The 24,677-nt window shown below is 45.5% G+C and overlaps 1 protein-coding gene across 4 annotated transcripts in view; it reads left to right on the top strand.

Annotated features, from left to right (window-relative positions):
- Positions 1–24,677, top strand: part of SH3PXD2A (SH3 and PX domains 2A) — a 205,687-nt gene that overhangs the window by 4,585 nt on the left and 176,425 nt on the right. For 3 of the 4 annotated variants that reach the window (XM_083866965.1, XM_083866964.1, XM_083866963.1), the window contains exon 1: positions 23,022–23,229. In XM_083866965.1, coding sequence (XP_083723091.1) covers positions 23,115–23,229 — 115 coding nt within the window. In that variant the 5' untranslated portion in view covers positions 23,022–23,114. Of the gene's footprint in view, positions 1–23,021; positions 23,230–24,677 lie in introns of those variants that run through there. The other variant, XM_083866967.1, reaches the window with a different exon arrangement.

The following is a 24,677-nucleotide window of genomic DNA, read 5'->3' as shown; positions in this document are numbered from 1 at the left end:
AAGGCATGTAAGTTGTTTTCATCCTGATGATAAAACATTAAGCGCTTAATTTGTTATTGCTCGGGTCATCCTGATTGTTTATAGTGCTGTAATGGAGTAACACAGCATTGAAGATGACATGAAACAAAAATGGTAGTATAAAAATGTAATTGCAATCTGTATCTCTGCTTTTCTTACTCAGACAGGAGTTCACATGAATGCTGCTGATATTGATCATTCTCCTGTTACACCATCCTGTAACAACATCCCTTTCTTCATTACCCCAAGCTCTATCAAATAGGGTAATGTCCACTCTCATACCCAGTTTGGTTGTAATTGTGCCACATGCCTGAGCACCCTGGATTTCACTGGGTCACTAGGACTTGAAACAGGACCTAGTGGCTTTGGCATGTAGGCTTTCTAGGGCAGAGCAAAGAGGGAATTCTGTGATCTGATGGAATTGTGTATATTCACTCCATTAGTTAGTCTGGATTAGCCCAAGTGGTGGTCTTAATACTGGTGGTCCAGTACAGTCTAACTCAGTAACGATTGTTTTTGTAGGGCCTCTGATATTTCATGTTGTTCATGCTTTTAGCTCTGTAGGAGTGGTGAATGGACAAGTTCAAGCATGCACTAATTTTAGCAGTGATGAAAAGTGTAGGTAAGAATGCAATGGGGCAAGTGTTCTGTGTTTGAAAATGCTGACTCTAACCCTCAACCCACCAGGCCTCTTTAGCAGGGTGGGCAGTCACTCACTGGTTTTCCCAGCTATTCAGAGCAGCAAGGTCACTTTACAATGCGTGACCCTCTCTTCTGTAGGTGCCAACCTTGTGCAGAGCACCTGGCTGGCACTGTGGGGAGGGAAGGAGGGCTGCTGCTGTGGCTCCACACGAGATGCAGCTTGCCCCTCTCGCAGCGTGGGAGGTTTGTGTTGAAAGGATTCCCAGCCTCTGACGAGCTTAGTGAGTGTTTCTGTTGGGCTGCACGTGTGCATCTGAGGGTGCCTATGGAAACGGGCAGGAAAGCTGTAGGAGAAGGTGGGGTTGAATGGGGCAGGGGTGGAACATCATGGCAGGATGTTGCTGCATCAGGCTGTGGTGCAAGTGCACAGTGAAATTGGTGTTTCTCCTGTTGGGCTCTGCATGTGCCTCCCTCTGCTCTAGGCTGTGCTGGCCTTGGCCGGCATGGTCTGGATTGCAAGGATCAAGGGATCCTCTGTTCCTGTTCCCTTGGTGTGGAGTGCTGGGCCTCAGCATCCTGGCCCTGCTGTAGATGTTGAGAACTGCTGTGAAATCCTTTTCCACACTGGTGCCTGGCTCCGTATCTGACCCATCATGTTCAGACCCATTGCTTGGCTTCAGGGACATCCCTGATAATCTTGGAAATGTGGGGATGGAGTTTCTGCAACAGCTGTAGGGTTTCATTTATAAACAGCTTCCTTAAGAGCATTATTGAAACTGAAACAAGACTGAGAAAATTCAGAGGAAATCTGAACATGGGTCTGTCAACACGTCTGTTCCCAAAGGTCAGTGCCGGCTCCTTGGGGAGAAATGGCACATCCTTTCTTCTGAGTAAACACAGGCCAGTTGTTTGCTGCTGTTATCCCAGACAGTGCATGGACAGACTTACAATGCAAGGTTTGCAGAGGATGCAGAAAACCAGATTTTCAGGAGGAGCCCTGCACCATCTGTGAGGGCTGACTGTGCCTCCATGTTTTAGCAGCTGTGCTGGAGCTCCTGGTGCAGCCTCACTTGCAAGACTTGGCTTTCAGTAGCAGAGACCCCTCAATGCCTGCTCTCAGAAAAACAGCCCAGCAGCAAGCTTGTAACAAGACTTCCCAGGGGAACTGAGATGCCCCCAGGAAAAAATTAATAGCTGACATGGGTATTGAGCTGAGAATGGTTGTCTCCACTGACTTAAATCTATCTAAATACCATTTGTCCTTCTAGCCTTCAGTGCCTTAGGATACCAGCTGGCTTGGGGCAGTATCTTTGTGTTCAGTGAATAAATGGAATTGTTTATAATTGTAATTTCCATCATTATTTAAATGTTTGCTTGGCAAAACAATCTGTTCAGCTTCCAGTATTTGTTTTTAAAGAGCCTTTACACGTCAGACAAAGATGAGGGCAATGATGAGGAAATGGCAAAGTGCCTGCCAACCTACAATAGAGGTGCATTAAATGACCAATGGCAAAGAACCTGCAGCTGAGAAGGGGACCCAGCCTATGGGTACCCTCCCTTTTGTATTTCTTCACTTAGGTTCTGTTCAAGCATAAAGCTGACAATTGAATATTGGCCCTAATCTGCAGCATGGGAATCTCCTGCAGGGAAATATTTGCTGCTCAGCACCAACCCACCTCTCTGGCCAGGACATGGGTGACCTTAGAAAGTGAGGTGGTGGCTTAGCCAACTCCTCAGGGTGTGACAGCAGCAAGGCAAGAACAGAGGTGATACCCATGCCACTCTATCTCAGAGGTCTGGGCTCTATATGTAGTTAGGCAAATGAGTTTTGTTTGTTTGGGTTTCTTCAAGAAATATTGGGAGCATCACAAAGAGGTTATTGACTTCATAGCTGTCTCCTTTTAACTGCACATGGTCTGCCTCTAGCAAACAGTGAAATTGGTCAAAAGTGTTATTTTCTGGAATTATTCCCTTGCTTTTTAGAGTTTTGGTTTGTGTAAGTTGTTCTTACCATCAGTACCTACATCCCTCCCTTATCACTGGCTTGGAGGCTGTGAGGATACTGGAGGACCTGTGCTGTGGGAAGGGCTCTTCTGGATACAGCCACAGAGAGGAAAAGCAACAAGTTCTTCCTAATGAACTGAATTGATATATATCAGCTGTGGAGGACTCAGACCTATTTTCATAGCTGTTGGTTGCTTTACATGTTAAAAATCCAATGTATCAGGAACATAAGTCCCTGCAAGGTTGTGATGCTAATGGAAATCTAAGATTTCCATTTTAGGCATTTCATGCCTGAAATTGCCAAAAATTCTGAACCATGGTGGAAAGCATTGGTTTGGGGCCCAGACGTGCTGGTTTTGTGCCAGGACAGTACCTCATACAAGGGATTATGCAAAATCATGATAAAAACTGGGCTGAAAGCCTTTCTTTATTAGAGTGTGTAAAGGCTTAGTGTATACCTCCTGTGTTATTCCTCCTCCGTCTCCATTATTTTGGTGTTGGAAGCTCTCCTCATAGATCTCCACAGCAGGACTTAAAGCTCAGCCTTGAGAGCAGCCCACTTGTTTGTTACCCTTGTTCCAGGTTTTGTTTGCTGGAACAATAAAACACAGGAGAGTGGTTTGGCTGTGGGACCAGCCCCAGCCAAAGCTACAGCTCTAGGGCTGCTGGCCTCACGCAGGCAGCAAATTCTCCAAGTGCCACTTTATTAATATATTTCCTCTTACCAGAGATCAAGATCAGCCTTTATATTTCTATTTCTGGAACATCTGTGTGAAAATGAAATTCCTCAGTGTGATTTTTCCATGGCTATTTTTTTCCCTGAAGCACCCAAACCCCCAAAGTTCGGGCATGACAATTGCACCCCTTCCACTACGTTGTCGCTCTGCCTTAATGGTACTCAGCTTTCAATTATTTATACTGCCGGAAAATTGCACGGAGTTCACACCCCCAGCCCTGAAACACAATTCCTCTTTTGTGCAGGGAATACAATCCTTCACTTTCATTAAGTGTGTGGAGACCAAGATGAGAAATGCCTGTTGTGTTCGCATCCCTTGGCTCGTGATGAGAGGAGCTGGTTGTTTTTGCAAACGTCCTAAATAGCCCTGGAAGGGTTACGGGGAGTTTATTTACATTATTGCATTTAAGTGCAAATAGAAAATTGCCCAGCCGTAATGGAAGGTTTATGCAGGGCTCTGTCAGGGCTCTTTTCCATGTCACCTCACCCCCCCACCCCCAGCTTTCTGCTCTGACAGGCTCTGATGTGGGAAGGCCCTATCTGGAAGGAGCAGTAGCTCTTGGTCCTGTCACAACATGGTTTGCTTACAAGAACACAGAAAAGCATCAACTGGCATCTGTGGGCTGTGTCCAGTCCTGCCTGCCATAGAGAAGGCTCCTGATCAGGCTCACCCAACTTGATTTATGAGCACTGGGTGCTATTTGCTTCTTCCCTATAGCATCTGAATGACTGATCTTTTCATCATCAATGTATGGAGCACTAAGTCAGGAGTTTGTTTGCCCCCTGTTCCCTTCCTGCTTGCCTTGAGTCACAGCATGGTTCTCCTTTTCTGCAACCAGAGCAGTTTCATGTCTCGTGCAAATGCAAGTATTCACACTGGAAAACTGCCTTTTGCAGTTTCCACTTCCCTCCCTTCAGGGGAAGCATTGAAGTGGAGTGGTCAGGGCAGTGAAACCCACAGAGCTGAGCAGACACACGGTGTAATCACACAAAAAGTTGGAATAGTGATGTTCTGGGGGAAGCACAGCTTTGTGCACACTCCTTCCTGGGTGCCCTGTTTTAACAACATTCAGCCAAGCTGTGGGCTTTGCTCTCCACCTTTTGCTTTTCCATTTAAAGGAGGGTTCTGGTCTGTTGGATCTGCGCAGGAAAGGAAGGGCTTGAATTCTTACAGCACATCAGATCCTTTGGCACTGGCCTGGCTGGCAGCCTGCTGAATCTACACCTGCCATTGAGCATTAACCTACACAAGTGGACATAACTAAAGGGTTTTTAAGCTATCCCACCTGGGACCCTCTGAGGGTGCAAAGGCAGCAGAGCAGGGAGTTGCAGTCCAGTGAGGAGGTTTGTACTTCAACAAGTTGCTGACAAGTTCTTGATGGCAGGAGCTGTGAAGGAGCTCACAAAAGACTAAGCAGAGACTCAGAAAAGCATCACAGTATGTTTAAGATAATTCCTGTAATTCTGCAGTACAAGCAGAGCTCTCTATTAAAGCCATTCTTGAGGCATCAGTGTTGATGCAGGGATGCCTCTGATTCACCAGGTCAGTCAAGGGCAGATCCTAATCAATTTAGTGGTGCTTCTGCAAACAGAGGTAACATCAGAGCCATTTGTCTGGGTCTTGATGCATTTGTTTTATAAAGGGTGTGTTAAGAAAACCAGTGGGACTTGCTGAGCTGCTCCCTTCAGCCAGGTGTTTTGAGAGAGATGAAGGACAAACCATGAAAACACTGTGAAAGAGAGGGGGAAATGCCAAATGGGAAGAAATTAGAAAGCAAACCAGGAAAAGACTAAGTAAAATGATAATAGAGAAAAAAATATTTTGAAGGGCTAGGTTGAGTTTAATGATCAAAGTTTTATCTTAGGAGGGAATACACCTTATCTACCTGGGCCAAAAAATTATTTCACAAACTTTTCCTTTTATCTGGCTAATCTCAAGCTTTTGACAGCCCAGTGAGTTGGAATGTTGTGGCCTCTCTGTCGTCTGGGAATGTTTGATATCCAAGTCCAGGCTTTTCCTGGTCACTACCGTGATGTGCTGCTGCTGGAACAAAACTGGCATGTGTCTTCCTGGTGAAGAAAGTACATTGTGGGATGGCACATGATGTACACCTGTATCCTTGTAACAAGTCCAGGTTGTCTAGAAGTTTTTTGGTAAGTGTTGGTAACTCTTGGTGCAGTTTTGCAAAAACCTCTGTTGCCTTGTGCAATGTTCATTGTATTACTGTGCTGAGGGTTAGAGGGTGCGGGCTGCTCACACATAAGGGTAGGATTTAGCTTTTGGTGCTTCAGGAGGTGGTAGAGATTCATTTGCCATTGAATTCTGGGAATGAGGTAGGGGGAGCAAGTGATGTGCTACATGAAGGTGGTCCCTGGCTATCCTTATGTAAAGGGAAAAGTTTGCAAAAGGTGCTTCCAAGGTAGACAGGAGTCCTACGAAGTTTCAGGTTGGTTCTGGGTGTGGGAGAGCCCTGGATTATCCAGCTGAGCAGGGGTGTGCTGTGAGCTGCAGGAGCGCCAGGACTGTCAGTTACTGCTTGTTGTTGTTAGGAAACCTCATGCTGAATCCTGTTCCACTCTTAGGTCAAAATATATTTCATTGCCTTAATGTGGAAATGTTTTTTTCTGTAATTAGGAGCTTGGAGTCTGTGGTGTGGAAGAAGGAGGGAGGAACTTCTGGTGCGGCAGGAAGGTTATCTGGAAATATCCACCCATAAAATGGGGGCTATAATCAGCCCTCCTGGAGAAAGTTTATTCATTAATGTTTGTAAAATGCTTTGAAGTCTTTGGCTTGGAGTGTTTTTAACAAGCCAAATGTTAGCTGTATTACACTAGCTAAGCCAGACCGTAATGACCATGTTCCTTCTCCTCCCCATGAGCCCCCAGCCATTTCTGACAGGGTTTGGTAAAGAAGTGAAACATCAGCAGAGTGACCAAACAGAAGTGAAGGGCTCAGCAGAAATATAAATAGTGCTTTTCGTTCTTGGGATTATGTCCTGGTCCCATGGAGTCTTGTGGTTGGAAATTGAATTTGTAGAAGGGATGAGGAATTTATTTCTAAGCTTGTACCATGTTATCCCAGTTGGTAACTGGTTTAGGGTCCCCCAGAGTTAGGATGCACTGGTGGACTTTGGGTGATTACAGTTACCCTGTCTTGTCTCCATGGGAAGTCACCTGGGTGAGACTGGCATGCTGTCATGGGAGGGAGCTGTGGCTGTTGATGGAGTGCATGGTGCAGGGCAAGGACTTCACTGGGGCAAAACAAGGAGGCCCCAGGGCAGGATGCAGGAAGAGCTGGTTTGATGGGCTACTCAGCTCTGGCTGCCCCTAAATGCCCCTTGCTCCACACCTGTCCATTTCTTACCAGCACTGTCTGCTCTATCAGTAACAGGATAGTATTTGCCTTTAGTTTTGCTTAATTTCTGGTCTCAGGAGGTGAAACCTGGTGATGGTATTGGCGGCAGCAAGGATAATTCTTTTACATGTAAAAGAACTAGGGGGGGATTCAGTCCACACTGTGTCCCCAGAGTATCTTGTGGATGAGATTGCAGCACAGAGGCAGCAGGTAAATGGATGTGCCAGGACACACCCCAAAGAGTGAGTTACTCTTACAAAATTGTTCTCTGGGTGTCCTAGGGTGACTATGATGCCTGTATCCTCAGTTGTGTGTTCTGTGTGTACTATGTGTTCTGTACATTTAAGACTGGTTCTGAGAGTGAGCAGGGGAAAGAAGAAGCGTGCAGTTTGTTTTGAAAACTGTTCACTCTGCATCTTCTCTTCATCCTTGGGACTGTGTGTTCATCGGATGCACGGACAGCGGCCAGAGAGAGGTTTTTTTTCCTTTTAGTTAGTCTAGCTAGCTGAGGCAAAGAAGCTTCCTGGACTGTTTTTTTTTCTTTTTTTCTTGGGACTGTTTAAATCTCCTCTGGACTGAAAAACCCAGAGGAGCACCAGGAGCTGCACCAGACCCACCGGGCCTGGACCTGGGTATTTCCAGCGCCGAAGGGACTGGGACTGAAAAGACACTGAGGGAGCTGAGTTAACTCCCGGCAAGGACTTCTCTCAGTTTTGCCATCTCTCTTTGGAGCAGTGAGAGGTTTTATTGTTTCATATTATTCATTTATTATGCTTGTGGGCAGTTTGTTTGTTAAATAAGTAGTTTTTTCCACTTTTCTCTGAGAAGTTCTTTTCTCTCCAGAGAAACCCCATTTGGAGGTTTCTTCCCAATTTTGCCCTAAACCAGGACACTGGGCTTGCAGGCTTTTGCTCTGGGTGAAAACTAGGAACATCTCATTAGCATGACCTGATGTGTCATGTCATGTGTTCAGACACAACCCATAGCCCTCCTGGCTGGCTCTGACACTCTGGCTTGTGATGTATCCGTTCCCTAGCCTCACCCAGGGCTAGGCTGGGATGGCTTCCTGCCTCAGGTATTGCATTGCTAATTTTTGCTTGAAGCTTTGAGGTGCCCAGACATGCCTTGGTATGGGGCAGGCTGCTCTGCATTGTTATGATGGTTCTGAACTGGGTGAGGAAGGAGATGTCTCCAGCCCAGAGGCAGAGAAAGCTCTGCTGTGTGCACCCTGTAGCAGGGATGCTGGGAAGGTGGCTTGGCAAAACAGAGGCACCAGCACCTTGCTCAGAGATCTGATGTTTTCAGTGATCCGTCGTCCTTCAAAAGCACCCTCTGATCCTGGAGCTCACAGCCAAAGGCTGACCCAGCCCTCCCCTCTAATCTCATCTTTCCTCCAAGAGTCCAGTCCCTGGAAAGATGCAGCTTTCCAAGAAGATATTCCAGGGGGTTTAATCACTGCACTCGTTCCAGCCCTGCTGCACTTGTGGTCTAAGCACCTGCTGTTCATTTAATTAGCAACGCATGGGAGGCGTGGGTTGAGGGGAGAGAGAGCAGCACCCTGGTGAAGTATTTGCTGCAATGTAATGTATTTTATTTTGGGTCCGGAATGGAGGCCATGAGGAACATTTTCCAGAGGGCTCCATAAACCACCTCTGTTCACAGGGTGATTATTTGAGGAGGGAGGGGAGTGTGGATTTAAATCGGTGCCGCTAATTTCTGCTAACAACCACATTATTTTTAATTCATACTCCAGACTCCCTCCACCCATGGCTTGATGTTGGGAGCTGTGAATTTTCCACATCATTACAAAGTCCCTCTATAAAAGAGAGCTCTTTAAATATATTTTAAAAAATTGATTTCAAATACATCAGGCTCTCAAATAAGTCAATACTCAGAATGGAAAACTAACTCTTTCCGTCTCTCATAGTGGCCTGCTCATTTATTTGTATTTCAGTAGCACATACTAGCTCTGAGTAGAGCAATGTCTGTCTGGTGTTAGGGGCTAGAAAAGGCACAAGAAGCTGCAAGGTAAGTTGAGAGATGTAACACCTTTGCTCACTGTGATCAGTTAAGCTTGGGAGCTCCCTGGTGAAATCAGTGTGTTATGTTGCCAGCAGTATTTTACCAATGTAAGGAAGGGAGATGAGGACAACTGGGAAGGCAGACTTCAAGATTGAACCACTTCTGCTGGACAGTGGCTTTGTCCTGCCTTTGGGACATCATCAGCTCTGTGCAGGGAAGATTACAGTCACAGCTTCCCTGTGCTCCAGCCCACCAGCACTGGGGCTCTTTTTCTCCATGGGGGTGACAAGTTTAACAATGGTCTCTCATATTTCTACTGGTGCAAACTGTAATTCTTAGTCTAAGGACACAAAATATATATTGGCCTTTTGTGTGATTTTCAGTGAAAGGCAGTGAAAGCACCAGAAGAGCTGCAAGGCAGGATACTGTGATTTTCCCCTGCCCTGACTAAAGCAGGAGAGTTGGGTTTTAGAGATTTGTCCTCTGGATTCCATGTTCTGAAAGAGTTCATCTCCTATGGATTTGAGAGAATAAGTTAACATGTGGCTGTCGGCTATCCAGATGCAACGGTGACTGTGGTCATGTTGAGAGCTCAGACTGATCATTTTGTTCTCATGTGGAGTTTTAAACTCAGTCCTTGGTATTGGGTTCTGATCCAAGGATAGTAAGAGTTTACAGAAAATTCTCATCTTCTGAGGTTGTCATAATCTTGAAACAGAGTAATTCTTTCTATATGTACATGCTACAGGCCTTCATTATTAGAACAGAATATTCCAGTTGGAAGGAACATAAAATGACCATGTAATCCTGCTACCTGGACACTTCTGGGTTGACAAAAATTAAAGCAAGTTAAGGGCATTGTCTAAATGCCTCCTAACTCCTGAGAGGCTTAGGACATCAACCAGTCTTCTAGGTAGTCAGTTCCAGTGTTTGACCACCCTCTCAGTAAAGAATAAGCCAGTTTGTAGGTTCTCATTAATTACATAATCATTGTATGCTCACTGCCTTCAGTGGGGCAGTAATGGCACCTGGAGACTTCCCAGCTGGGGAGGCAAGTGTAAGAGAGGTTTTCCTGCAAAGGGAATTCAGTTGTGCCTGAATATTGAGGGGCATCATGAAAAAAACCTCACCTTTACATGAGTGCCAAAGCATGGAAAAGTGGCCTCTGCATCCTAGAACTCATTCACTTTGCAGAAATTGATTATTTCTCTTGCTTTTTGGAGTAGTTACATTGATTTTTTAATTATTTTTTTTTTTAATTTTTTTAAGCTGCTTGCAGGCACACAGGGCACCTGCACGTGTCCCAGAACTGTCAGACTCCTGCAAGTCAGCATTATACCCAGAATCAACCCCATAACTCTCCAGCAGTATCTCTTCCTCATCTCAGTTTTTCCTTCTTTCTCTATGTTCCTATCTGATGATAGAAATAGGTTCTTTCTGCATGGATCAAATATAGAAGCAATACCTCGAGGGACTCATTCAGAGTCAGGATATGAAGTCTGGAGCTCTCTTTCTACCTCTGACATTTGAGAGATGCTTTTAAGTAGATGAGATACTATTACAGTGTCAGCCCATCTGTCAGCAGAATTGGTGTTTGAATCCTATTCCTTTGCTCAGTTTTAACAGAAAGGCAAGTGAAGCTGTCTTGCAGTTTACCTTGTTTCATGTCTCAGTATGGTTAGGAAGGGAAATCTGGTTTTGTTTTCAAGTCTGTATTGTATTTGCAGTGTTTAATGCTGTTCAGTCCCACATTCAGGCACAGGGATCACCTGCCCAAACAGCTCTTGCAGTTTCTCTTGTAATGGAGAACAGCCCCTTTGCCTCCCCTTTCCCCTGCTGGCACTTGCATTCGAAACGTGAGCATCTTCCTCTGGCTTCAAATCCTTCTCCAGGCTGATATTGATCTGCAGGGTTCAAAGCAGGGGTGGGATTTCAAAGCCCCCTTGACCATACTGAATCTGCAGTGTGAGGCTCAGGCCATGTTGAAAGCCTGAGTTTTGAGGCACATTTAATCACATCTCTGCACCTGTTAGGGTGGAAAAAATTCCTTCTGAGTTTTGTTTCTGTTGTTCCTCAGCCACTCTCAGGTTTTTCTTTGTTCTTGGCCAGCACAATGTTTTCTGGCATCTGACCTCATGTGGAGACATGCACCGGTCCCATATGAAGGGCTAGAAACAATTGTCTGCACCTGGCTCAGCAAAATAGTTATTTTTGTCTATGTATTTAGTTATTTGTATGTCTGGTAGGGTAATTTATTTGGTGAGTTACTAGAGCCAAAGGAAGCCCTAATTGAGCAAGATAACTTTGCATCTGGCAAAGAGCGTTCTCTGTGCTGGCCATGAGAGTGTAGTTGCTGCCCTCCCATGCCTTTTCTGCCCATGTTTGATGGCAAAGGGAGGTTGGCAGTAGCTGTGCTTTGATGAGACTGGTGTCTTGCCTTCTGATGGAAAATGGGCCATTCTGTGCTCTGATATTTTTCTTACTCTCAGGAGGGTGCATACGGGGAACTCAAGTTTTGAGGTTGCTTGTGCCCAGTAGAAAGCAGTTGATGTGTCATTCCTCTTCCCACCTCCTCCTCACTTCACTTTTTTCTTGGTATCTTTTTCTTTTATTTATTTAATTGGATTTTTAGTGCTGAGTTCAGCAGATGGCAGTTCCTTAGACCTGATTTCTTACAGCCATAATGCTGAGGTGCTAAAGATAGATAACCCTATGGAGGACACAAGGATCATGTGGGTTTTCGAAATCAGCAGCCAGGTCTCATAGGGCAGTGCCATCAGACAGCTTGACTGCTGCTCATAAGGGAATTACAGGGCCTGGATATGGCTTGAATCTCTTTGATGCAAGTTAGTCTCTTCCTGGATACTTTCTGTGACAAAATATAACCATGTAATTTCAGGAGGAGTCTGTGAAATGTTAATTTCCTACCTGAGCCAGGGGCTAGGGCAGAAGAGAGCTCTGTGGTACCTGCAGCTTGTTGGCTAGGCTTGGACTTTTCAACTCATTTTTGAGGATGTTTCCACAACCCGAACGTCTTTCTGATGTTCCTTTATTGTGGCTTTGTGTGATGAAGAGGAGGAGAGAATAAACAAATGCAAATCCACAGGGAGGATAAGAAATAGCCCTGGATGCCTGCACAGTGCCCAGCAGGACACAAATGACTGTCGTGCTTGTTTGCCCGGCCTGTATGCCCCATCCAGCTTCTAAAGCTGGTCACAAGATGTGGAAAGGCATAGAAATCTGTATCATCACTACTGGATATCTTTGATGGACATCAACCTGTCCATCAAAGTAGTTTGTAGGTCACCTTCTTCCCCTCAGAAATATTTGAGAAGGAGCTGCTGGATGTTATGAGTTGTGGCTTCACTTTCCTGTGGCTTGCTTTCCCCAGCACCCTTTCCTTGAATCACCCAAGCATACTTTGCATCAGTGCACACCCAGTGTGTACCCTTTAGCTGGCCACCATGGTTTGCATGTGTGGCCAGGCAGGCTGGAGAACATTTGTGTTTTTGTTTATTGACCAAGTACATGCCTAGTTAAGCACAAACTGTTCCTGATGCTGCACTGCTCCTTGTGTTATCTGCCAGAGGAGAGCAGGCATAAATGCTCTCTGACAAGCTGGACATGTACCCAACTGGCTATGAATCCATGGGTGCTGGTGCTCAGCCCACACGGCCCTGTGGCCACCCTTGGCTTAAAACTCTGCTGGTGCCCTGGCAGGGATGGGCACAACAGCTCTGGCTTTCAAAGCAGCCCTGTGCTGCCTGTGGTTGGTATCAATGTGCTGGGTAGCTCTTGCACCTGGTACTGCTGACCATGGTCTCACCATCAGGTCTTGCAAATGCCACCAGGCAGGGATATAGGCAGGAAGCCTCCTGTGGAAGGACAGAGCTGGAAGGAGCCCCTCTCCTCCTGGATGTAATCATCTGCCTCCATGTGTTCTTTCTCTCTCACCACTTGTAGCAGTTTTCTCTTCTGCAAGTTTGGAAAAGTCACAGCCCTGACAGTATTTCTTGACAACGTGCCTGTGCCACTTAAAAGCTACTGAGATAAAAAAAGACTAAAATAAACCCTACCATTGTCAAAGACCGCCATTGATGCTTTTCATACTCTGCCAAATATTGCATGTGATTAGTTGGTACGATACACAGAATAGCATCTGGTCTACAAGGAATGCATCCAGAGATGGATGATGATTATCTGAATGAAAATCCCAGAGTAGGGCTGGAGCATGCAGAGCGTAACACGGAGGCCCTGTAAACACTTGGAGTGCCCACCCGGCTCTGAGCAGCACACGCAGCCGCCGTGGACACCGTCCAAGTCCATCTACTTTCCCAGGGTTTGCTTTTGTTCTCAATTAAATTAATGAAAGTCTCCAGGCAGACTTGTACTTACAAAAATAAGACTTAAGTCCTAGCCTCCCTTCTTAGGATGCTGGGTCCTTTGGGACGGGTCTGGTCCCAGGTCCCCCAGGATTCTCCTTCTGGGCAAGGACTTTATGAACTCAGATGTTACCCAAATTCTCCTTTTGCTCTTAAAGAGAGAAAGTTGTCCATGCTGCATGTTGGGGAAGGGATCAGAAGGAGCTGGTGTGGGTCTGACTGTGCAGTTCAGGTGCCTGTGTTGTGTGGTTGTGCTAGCAATGGGAGAGCTCTTTAAAACAGATTTCTGATACCCATGAACTTTGTCCTTCCTGTCCAGAAAAAAATCTACAGAGAGAAACCAATCTCTGACATGCTGCTATAATAGGAACCAGTGAAGACAGATTTTTGCAAACCTGGGTTTGTTCTCACATTGTATTCTAGTGTGTAAATCCTTTCCTCCCTGCACTGCAAGCCCAGCTGGAGAGCCAATGCTTTTGGAATCTGCCCTTCCCTGGCACTGACCAGCTCTGCTGTCCCTATGAGCATCCTGGAGAGATAACAGCATGGCACCCAAGGCTGGGCAGTGCCTGAACTGAAGAGCCCGTGCTGGGGCTGGGGTGTAAAGCTGGCAGCTGCCTCCAAGCTCTTGGAAACCTCCTGTCCTGCTGACTGTTGATTACCTTCGTGGAGGCCCACAGCAAGGTATCTGTTACACATATGCATCTCCCTCTGCCCACTCAGGTGGTGGGATTTGTTGTCTGTACTCCTTTCTAAATCCTCTCAAAGACAAGATACATGTTTTTGGAACCAGATACGCAGGCAAAGCATCTTTGGGGTTTGGAGGTAGGGAGGGAGAAAGAAAAGAAGACAAAGAAGTCTCCTCCCAGCGTGGAGTTAAAACCTGTGGTTATGTTGTGCTTGGCACAGTTTCCTCATTGTACTGTGCTGGGCGGTCGCTCTCCTCTGGCAGATGCTCTCCCCAGAGTTATGAGAAGTGTCCTACAGAGATGAGTAGATACCATTTCAGATGGAGTTTGTGAAGTAAAATGTGCCATTGTGTTCGGAGCTATTGTTTCTGTTTTCAATATTGAAGTTACTCATGGTTTCCAGGGGACAATATATCAAGCAAAACTAACAGGCTGTAGAGAAGATGTAGATTATGAAAACAGAGGGATTAAGTTTCATACATTTGTAGCTAAAGTCTCATCTCTCTCTTAGCAGTGAGCAGGGAAGAATGCTCACAGACTCATAAAACTCTACAAATTTAAATGAGGGTGTGTTTTTAACAGGATTTAGTTAAAACTATGGTCAGCACTGTGTGAGCAACTTAGAAGACTCTCTAAGGATGGATTCTGTGGGTGCAAGTTCAATTACTATCCAATGTATAAATTTGATTTCAGAGAGCTTCCCTGCCAGGCTTTGCACCAGTTCAAACAAAATCAGTTTGTAAAGATGGGGTCTGGCTGTCTGGGTAGTCCCTGCCTAAAACACCCATGAAAATCCACTATTTCCTCTTCATGAAAGAGGAGTAGGGAAGGGTAGAAGAGGGCATTGCATGACCAATGTGATTCTCCAGCTCTTGACTTCCCTTTTGGGGACTGCCTGAACCCAGAGGAGTCACTCTAGCAAACAAGGGGACACATTATTGAAGGGTCAGCCCCCTTTCTCACAAGATGCCATCCTAAATCTGTCATGTTACAGAGCAGAGCAGGAGTTTGGTTCCCTGGATGATCTGACAGCACTGAACAAAACAGTGGTAAAACCAAAACAGCCTGTAAATCATGCTGACAATATTTGGTGTGTGTTTTTGCTAACAGTAAGGATGCAATTAATATCAGCACTCTGCTAATGGCCCTTGTGCTGCTTTTGGGATGCCTCCTCAAGCACCCTGCTTGCAGCTGCAGTGCAGTGTTTGAAGCTGCTGCTGGGTTTTTTTTTTTAAGGACCAGAGGGTTTTTCGAAGGCCTGCAGCCTCCCACCAATCTCTCCAGCCTTTGTGCTGGGCTAAGCTGAGTTGAGCTGCTCCTACTTGCATGAATTTAAGGCAGGCACTCTCACTTTTCGCATTGTGGGGCCTTTAGAGTGGCTTGGTAAAAACAGTGAACTGATAAACCCTAAAGTCTTAGTGGGGCTGCACTATATTTCAATCATTGGCTTGAAAGGGTTGAAATTAAAAGAAGGATGGAGAGTAAATAATTTTTAAATGCCCAAGTAATGTAGGAAGCAGTGATTAATGGAAGTGATCTCGGTGCTTTGCTCCCTTTCAGTGAAGCTCTTAGACTTGCCATTGTGTTTAAAACTGGAACCTCTTCTCTGACAGTGCTGCCAGATGCAGTTCTGCTGTCTGAAGGCCAGAGCTGAGTGTCCAAGGGCACTATTACTGCAGTGTCTCTCACTGGGACACGCTGATCTCTTGCTGCTTATGTGCAATTTGAAAGAACACTTTAAAGCCTGTGGCTTTTGTAAGGACAAAAAATTACAGGATGTAAGGAAAGATGCTTTTATTTTGAAGTTAGCTCTTCTTCCAGACAGGATTTTTACTGTGACCTGCAGTGAGCCTTTTAGAACATGCCTAGGTTGGGCAGCCTGAGCATCTGGGCTGGCTCTGGATGTGCCAGCTCTGGAAAAAAAATCCAGCAAATTGCTTGCACCCCATCACAAAATTACGAGCCTTCTGCAGAAGCTAATTGACCTGATGGGGCATGGCATCAGCATGGCTCTGACATCTCTGCATGACCCTGTGGTGCCACATAACTGCAGCATTCATCTCTCTAAAACAGGCATTGTGGTATGGCCTTGCTTCCCAGGGATGCTGTTGGGACAAATCCTCTGTAGATACCAGAGTAACAGGGGACATATAATCACCATGGATAGATGGAAAAGTATGAAGTAGCCTTTGTCCAAGCATCTTCCAGTGTGGTTAAGTTGGATGAGGCCAGTTTAATTTAGCACTGGGGAAAGAAAATGCTTCTGGCAGGAGACTTCAATAGCTGCTCTGTGAAAGGACAGTGTGGCCTTTCTGAGAAGCTCTTCAGAGATGCACCAAGTGCCTCTGTCATCCCAAACCAGCACCTCAGAATGTTTTGCCAGGCTGTGTTAGCCACACATGCTGGGCTCATTCTGCGGAGTCTTTAGAGAAAGATGCATTTCTGTATGAAAAAAACCCAATGTCTCAACTGGAAAACAGCATTCCCTCTTTTGATGCATCCTGCTGGGGAAAGACCCCCAGTTTCTGCTCCCTGCCTTCTACTCCCCTGGCTTTTTTAGTTGGATACTGAGAAGTTTGTAAGATTTCCAAGATTTCTTGTAGACACTTTCAGACCTGAGAAAGGCATTTTCCCTTTGAGGATTACACCATGCTGTAAAAGTCTGTTCTCTTTATTTTATATGCATTTTCCTGCTTTTGTTTGACTTTCTCACGGATTGCACTATATTTAATTCAGAACATATCCTATAATGCTGTAATTATCAGGCATGTCAGCTGGTTATCCGGATGACTTTTTGCTGTAATTTTTTTTTCTTTCATAATAAAAGGAAAGCAGTTGCTGCTGCTTTTCAGGGATTGAATTATTGCACTTCTCTTGCATGCTGTGGCATCATGTAACACCACAAGGGAGCCAGTGTCACTGGCTGCCTGATATAGTTTTCCTGCTGCATTGTGGAACCCATTACTGCTTTAGGAAGAGATGGAGTTTCACCTCCTTCTGCTGTGTAAGATGTCAGTTCTGTGCATGAGTGGCTAACACATGAGCTCCCCTGGGCTCAGTCTGTTCCACGTCCTCACCCAAAGATCTTTTGCAACTTTTCCTAGTTGGTGTTATGCTCAGGAACAGCTCTGCTGTGGCCAATTTTGAAGGGGTGGGAGTTAAGCAGGCCTCCTGCTGTCTTGTGTCTGTGAGAACTGGTTTGTTGTTCCTGTGGGAGGGTGAAGCAGAGGAGAAATAAAAAAAAGCTCAGAGAAATCCAGAGAAAGTTCTCTAACAGCTGTGTGCTGTAGAGAGATCTGCCCCAGAAGCAGAGGTTTCATTCCCTGCCATGTATCTCCTTCTGTCATTGATCCCAGCAGGTATGGTCCTGAGCTGGAGTGAATGAAGTCCTTCCATTTACATCATGGATGCTCCACTAATCAACCTTAGCAGAACACCTATTCTAAAATGAAACAATTGAAGAAATTATCTTCTCTAGACCACTATGTAGAAGGTAAATCTGTGGAGATGGTCTCTTGTGTTCTCCACTCTGTTGCTTGTTTTCACCTGCTGCCATTTAAATGTTGATATGTTACCTAGCAGCATGAGCTCCATTCTCTGGAAATGGTGGCCAGCCATCTTCCTTAAGGGAAAGACCCCTTTGGATTCCCTGGTTAACCAGAATTTGGAATATGGTATAGATGGACAAGCCCACAAATGAGAGGATAATTGTATCTGAAAACCACCAGTAATACTTCTTCCATTTGCTTCTGTCCTGCTGAGTTTTGATGAGTGTAGTTCCTCTGAATTCAGTCTCTGACTCCTGCTCTGTAACATAAGGCTCAGAGTCTTTGATGGCTCTTGATTAAATCTCACGCCACCTACCTGAGATCTCACATTTTGCTGGTGCAGACAGGACCAGAGAGGTTTATCCACTGGAAAACTCTGGCAGATGACAGAATTCAATTCCATCCTGGCCATTCCCTTTCTTGCAGATCACATGGTTTATAATTCAAAATATAGCTGATGATGCTGAAACCATCAATTCTGTCAGCAAGCAGCACAGCTGGTTTCCAACTTCAAAATGAAAGGAAATTACTCCAGCACCTCAGGGGTTTAATTAATAGTTCCTATTCCGGTATCTTACCTCTCCTCCTCTAAACTTGTGTTATCTGCATTAGAGACTTTCAGTCCTTTCTGATTTGCAGATGCCCTTAACCCCTCTTGCTGAGGTGTGATTTCCATCCTCAGTAGTTTCAGATTCCTGGCAGTATCTTTGCTTTTCTTCCAGTTTCTTTGGCAGACTCTCTCAGAAGTTTGCACACAAGCCCATTCATGCACAGATGCCTCCTCTCCTCTTCGTCTCTTTGTTGGCCATAGCTCTTCTTTCCTCCATGGGACTCTGAGATCAGATCAGCCTTGTGAGAAGGGACGTGCCTGATGCCTGACTGTCTGCATTTACTTTACCTTTCAAGTCCATCAGTGTCTAAATTGAAGTTATTGTTAACTTACCTCATTTTTAATGAAAAATGTGTTTTCTGATGAGCACTTGGAAAAAGGGAAGCTGATGTGCTTCTTAGCATTCAGTGTAGGAAGAACTGTAGTCTTGGGACCGGTTGAATGACCAGGAGTAAGGTGGCAAACTGGGGTTTCTAGGGAGACCTTGCAAAAACTGCTGCTCTTGGTCATGGTTTGATTTTCAACTGCTCTTTCTCTGGGACATAAGTAAGTTATACCCTGGAAAGGGAAAGAGGCCTCACCTCTCTGTAGAAGGTCAGAGTCCTTGTCATTTTGCAGCAGTGGATGTTGTTTTGTTTGCCAAAGTAAGGGGCTTGCATGAAAGTCATCCTCAGGATCTTCATGTTATAAATAAACCTCCCCGTGACTGCAGTGCTGACCTCCTGCAGAGCTTTGATTTTTATCTGTGCACATGGCAAACCTGCATCCACTTGAAAAGGAACCAGAAAGATTTCCACACTAAGAGGTTATGTGGGTGTCCTCATTTGCTCATTTTAAGAGAACTTCATTCTTCTAACCAGAGGAGTTAAAACTGCTGCAAGGAAGGAAGGGGAGGAACCAACAGCCCAGTAGGAACCCATATAGTCTGTGGTATAAGGCATAGATGGAGGTCAGGTAACTGTCCCAGTGGGTTAATTTTAGTTTGTGTGGATTTGGACACAAACTTCCAAAACCTCAAAACCAAACCAGGAACAAAGTTTCTGCATGGCAAATGCCACAGGGCCAGCCAAGCCATTTATATGTTCATGTTCTCTGCACCGGTTGGTTTTTAGCAGAGTAAAAGCCTCTCCTTCAAAAGAGAAGTTGCCTCTTAGTCTTGGAGTACCCAGACTGGTAAGTCCTTATGTCTGCAGCAGAAAGAAATGTTGTTTCATGAAAATTTAACCAAGATAGGTAAAATGTAGTAAGTAACTTACCAGGAAGCCACTTGGCTTCGCATCCTCACAGATGCTACTTGTAGCATCTCAAAGGGTGCTTGTTTTTCATTATTAAGATTTTTTTACCAGGTATTACCATTGCAAGGCAGACAGGGGTGAAACTTTAACTTCACAGCAGAGCTGATGTGAAATGACCAGAGATGCTGTTATCTGGCAAACCCAAATGATTCTTGGGTGCAGGAGTGGCTCTTTCTTCATGGCATGTTTGCATTTTAAGTAAAGGTGGCCTGAAGCAGAAGACATGAGAAGGAAAATGCCTGGGGAAGTGGTCGAGTTGATACTCTGAAATCTTCCTATTTGCAAGTCAAGTGATTTCATGGTTATGTACAAATAGAAAGAAGTAGAGTGGGCCAGTGCTCTTGAGTCTGCTCTCTTTTTAATGAGCAGCAACTCACATGATTTGATCAATTCCCTTAATTTTTTATGAGATTAATTGATGGTCATTTGCTGACTGCTGCAAGAAGGTCATAATCTGGACCACAAGTTTTTATAGCGGGTCTTCTAAAGGAGTTTTGGCAGAAGAAGAAGGAAGGTGTGTGGAACAGAAGGCAGGACTGTGCAGGACTCCAGCAGGAAAGATGTCAGCAAACCCAAAGCACTTTGGAGAGACAAAGACTGGAGAGGCAGTTTTAGTGGTGAGTTATTTGTGGACATGCATCTGTTGTGCCAGAAGTGAGAGTGGGATTTGTTTGTTCAGCCTGACTCCAGACTGCCTGAATGGATGGAAATCTCACTTCCTGGTTTCCATATACCCTCCCTGTTTCCAAACGGATCCTCCACCCTGTGATACCAGGATATGGTAACAGGTTTCTTTCAGCTCACTACACCAGTCATGCAATTGGAGGCTCCTCCTCATTGTAAGCAGATGAACTGAGCTCCTCCAATTTTGCCAAAATACACTGCCCAGCTGTGTTTTCCTGTCTGCCGAAAGCCAACTACATCCCCAATTCAGTTCTTTGGGACTCTGCATCCAGACTTCCCTTCTTTGGCTTCATAATGGATGATTTTATTCCAGGTGACAAAATTGCTTTCTGATTTAGCAAACTTTGTCCCTAAGTTAACTGTCATATATCAAAGATGTGAGTAAGAACTGGTAGAGACTGCCCATGTCTGAGCAGAGTAACTGGGGGCATTAGGTGAAGGGATTTTTTCATCAATCATATGTGTATTTGCAGTTATAACAAGAATAACTTCATTTAATAGACAAACATTTGTCACAGACAAAAGAGTTTTCGACTTTCAGATGCTCTGCAGACATCTAATTAAGAACTGAAAATCTGTTTATTGGTCTTTGTCTGTTAATCATGCGAGGAAAGGGCTGTGCCTACCAGGAGCAGTTTTGGTAGTTCAGCCCTTAACTTTCTTCATTTCCAGCTACTCCCTTTGTCTCCTCTTACCAGAGCTGGCTGAGCAGGCACGTTAGGCATTGGGTCAGGACACCCCGTCATCTTTGGAAGATTTGGGATGTTTCATTCAGGTCCACTGATGGTTTTTTCCTCCTGTGTACAACTCTTCCTCCTCTTCTACTTTGCATCCTTCTCCGTGGGTGGGAGGATACAGAATCCTGCTTTCCTAGGACTTTAGCTCTAACTTGCACTGGCTTTGAATGGCAGAACTGGGTGCAGGAAAGTGCTGAGGAAGACTCCCTGCTTCTGCTGCACTTTATTTGACTTTAACATACTGAAGGATCCATGGCTCCCAGAGTGCCCCTGCCTCCCCCAGCTCCCTGCCATCCAGACCTTCCTCAGAGGCAAGAGCTGGGGTGGAAAGTGTAGTCTAGGAAAGCTTAGCCAAACTCTTCCAGCTTCAGTTTATTGTATCTATTTTGCTGATATCCACCCTTTAGATAAACAGCACTAAGTTATACACATTGTGGCTCTCTTGATGTGGTTAAAAAGTCTTGTATTAGCCAAGCTAATCTAACTCCAAGAATAACCCTGGGAATTTGACTGTATCAGTTCCAGCTTTCAATCAGTCACCGCGTAGTAAAGTGAGAATTGCCTTCCTGGCTAAAACTGTAGCAACAGCGAAACTTCAAGTCAGTAGGTGGGGATTCTCTCCCCCTCTTTTTTTTTTTTTTTTTTTTTTTTCCCTCTTCTTTGAAGGAAGCTCCTGCCCATGCCTGACCTCAGACACCCAGAGCTCTACCTACAAGAAAACAAAATTTCCCATTTTTAATAAAAAACGTGTCTCTGTAGGCAGAAAAGTGAGTTAGCTAACAATCCGCAAAGTTATGGTCTATTTATTTACCAGGCTGACTCCCTGATGGGGAAACATGTGGGATCTTTTAAGTTCTTCTCCTGCACAGATGTTCCTTCTACTCCTGAGTTTCCTCTTGATCTTTGGTTTGCTGTGCCATATGGTGAAAATGCTGGAGAGATGTTGTGTGTGGTGGAAGACGAGAGGGATTCTGCGTGCTTAAAACAAAACCAGTAAAAAGTAAAAAAAATAATTCTGACTGTTTTTTCCACAAGTTAGCAAAAAAATATTTTTAAAAGAAAATCTGTCGAGCTAGCAAAACCACTGTTAACTTGCACAGCCTCCCTTTTGGACACATAGCACTGGTGAGATTAAATGCTGATTGAAGACTATCCCCTCCCTTCCCCCAGCTCTTGCTGCCACTTTGCATATTTGTATTGAGCTGTAGATCCAGTTGAGGTGAGGAGATGGGGGTTCTGCAAGGGCAAGTAACACAACTGCTTGCTTTTCCTTCCTTGCCTTCCTCAGAGATCACAGGAGCTGTGGACAGTGAGTTTAAAGATGTCTCTCCTGGTCTGTTGGAACAGAGCCCTGGGGCTGGCAGGAGCTTTGGAGTTCCCCCTGCCCGAGGGAGCCAGGGCTTCTGAGTAGGGAGGGGATGTTGAGCATCATAGAGACATCATGCATAGGAAACACGGGGAGAAATGAAACAGAATGTGAAGATTTAGGTCTCTGTCTTGGCAGCAGCACATGCTGAACGAGAGTGAAAAGTTGCAAAGGTTGAATGGGAAAAATGAGAGCCTCTGGCAGCTTTCAGGGCTGGAGATGGTCTTTTTTGGGCAAGTCCATGAAGGTGTCACTAGAGCAGGTGCATCCTTCTGTCTGAGGCCTTTCAGCTGGTCTTCAGCCTCAGTGGCACTTGTCCATCAGGTCTCATCCTCCAAGGATATATGGTAGGGCTCCTTTAGGAATGTCAGATCAGCATGCAGCTTTCCTAGGCTAGGAAACCACGTGCTAAAGGGTACTGGGCTGAGAGCACACCCACCCGGAGCTGTGCTTTTAGGCCATTCCTGGGGTTGGTGTTCTGTGGGATGCTTTGCTCTCTGAGGCCTCCTCACCCACTGTCCTCCATGTAGGGACTGTAGTGGAAGGTATTCCCCAAAACCCCATCTCTGTCTCCCTGGGAGAACAGGAGCTCTTTCTTACCAGACCAGAGCAGTGGGTCTTTCTGACTCTGCCATAAAGGCAGAGCAGGTGTTTTATTAGATATGCTTTAATCTGGGTGTTTGAGCAGCATTTTTAGCCAGGAGAGTGGTCTGTCAGATGGACAGGTAAAACCTGTTGCTCCACCAGCACAGGCAGGCTGTGTATTAGAGACAAGGCGTGTGTTTTGTAGCAAAAACTGGGAGCCTAATTTTAGAATGAGAGCAAGGGCAGGCTCAGCTGTCTGCCTGGGCCCTGTCCCAGCTCCTTTGTGCTGCCAGAAATTTGCCCTCCCTTTCTTGGAGTTAACTGTATCATACCTTTTTAAGTACAGGCTCCCCTACAACAAGACTAAGCAATTCCTGCAGTTGCTTTTGTCTTAAACCCCACACAAACCAAGAGATCCCCTGGTCCCTATGCAGGTGGTCCATGTTTCCCTCTAAGCTGTTTGTTGTGCTTCCTTTGCAGATGCAGCTTCTGGACAAGTTCCCTATTGAAGGAGGCCAGAAAGATCCCAAGCAAAGAATCATTCCTTTTCTACCAGGTAATGCTGTGGGGAAAGCCCTAAATAGGCTGAGAGCAGCTGGAGATTGCAGTTCCCCAGCTGTTTCTAGTACTTTTTCTAGTACTGTTTCTAGTATTTTTGTGACCATTCTTATAAATGCCTTTTCCCTGGGAGCTCATACACCCAGCCTTATAATACCAGACCTGCACCACCTCCTAAAATAGCTGGCATGGTGTTTAGGGCTCTCAGGAGATCTTGTATCAAGCTGTTCAGATTCAGGTTGGCTTGTGCCCTCTTACACAAAGGGATTTGATGACTCCAGGGGGCTGTATCTTTGGGATGCAACCAGGCAGCCATCATTTGGGAGACCACTGGGGACCAGAGTCAGTCTTTGTCATTTCTGGATACTGTGGTTCTGCAGACACTGTTACTGTAAAATACGGAATCAATAACTGGAGTTGCCCCTGCGATAGAAAGGAAACTGAAGGAAGGTTAAATGCAAATAGGGATTTCTGCAATGCTGGCCAAGAAGATACTTATCTTTTTAATCTGAGACACTGTCCCTCTGACACCTTTTGCAGGGAGCATGAACATGATGGGTATCCTGTCCTCAGAGTAACAGCACACACTTCTACATAGCTTCTTCCAACAGGGATGGCACGGAGGAGATGAGCCAGACCACACTGTGCTCCTGGAATTGCGGGCTCTGGCCAGGTCCCTCTTGTCTGACTGCATGATTCTGGCTGTTGGCTTAAAGTTTGGCTCACTGCACTGCCTGCCAGGATAAATGGAGTATTTTCAGACCGTTAAAAGGTCTGTTCTGTCTCTCACTGTAAAAAGGAGATCCCAGCTCTTTCCTTAAGTTCTTCTCTCTGAAGAGAAGCTGGGATGGGAGGGCTTAGTCTTCTCCAGGAGCATGCTGCAGTCCCTAACACTATTTGCAAATAGCACACCTCCAGATGTGTGGTGAGCACAGCTGCAAGGTTACTGGGGAGTAGGGACTTAAAAACCAGCAGCACAAATACAAAACACAAGCATCAGAGCCACAGCAAGGCAGCACAGCTGCCTGGCAGTGTGTTGGCAACCTCCTTAGATCTTGTGGAAGGCAGTCTCAGGCTTGGGGTTTTCTCTCTGCAGTGTTCTGTGCTGCATCCAGACTCTGTAGCCAGAGGAAGGTGGTGTTGCCATGCATTTCCTATCTGGGGTGAGGAAAGAAGTCAAAGAGTGGGCTCTCTTTTTAGCTGTACCACCAACAAACTCATAGCCAAATCACTTTATGAAACCTCTTTGTGATAAGAATAGATACTGCTGGTCTGCTTTTCTTACTGGAAAGCATTTTGAGGTCCTTGAAAGCACTTTACAAGAGTGCAAATGGCTTCACATGAGGTGCTGTAGGAAAATCCTGTCTACAGGTAGCATTTGTTCCGCCTGTATTGACTGTCACTGGCCTACCTGTTTCATTTTCTCCTAGAAAAACGTTGGCTGAC

This window comes from Zosterops lateralis, assembly GCF_965231275.1.
Source record: "Zosterops lateralis genome assembly, chromosome: 8".
In the NCBI taxonomy this organism is placed as follows: domain Eukaryota; kingdom Metazoa; phylum Chordata; class Aves; order Passeriformes; family Zosteropidae; genus Zosterops; species Zosterops lateralis.
Note: the sequence above shows the minus strand (reverse complement) of the source record. Positions and strands in the feature narration are given on the sequence as shown.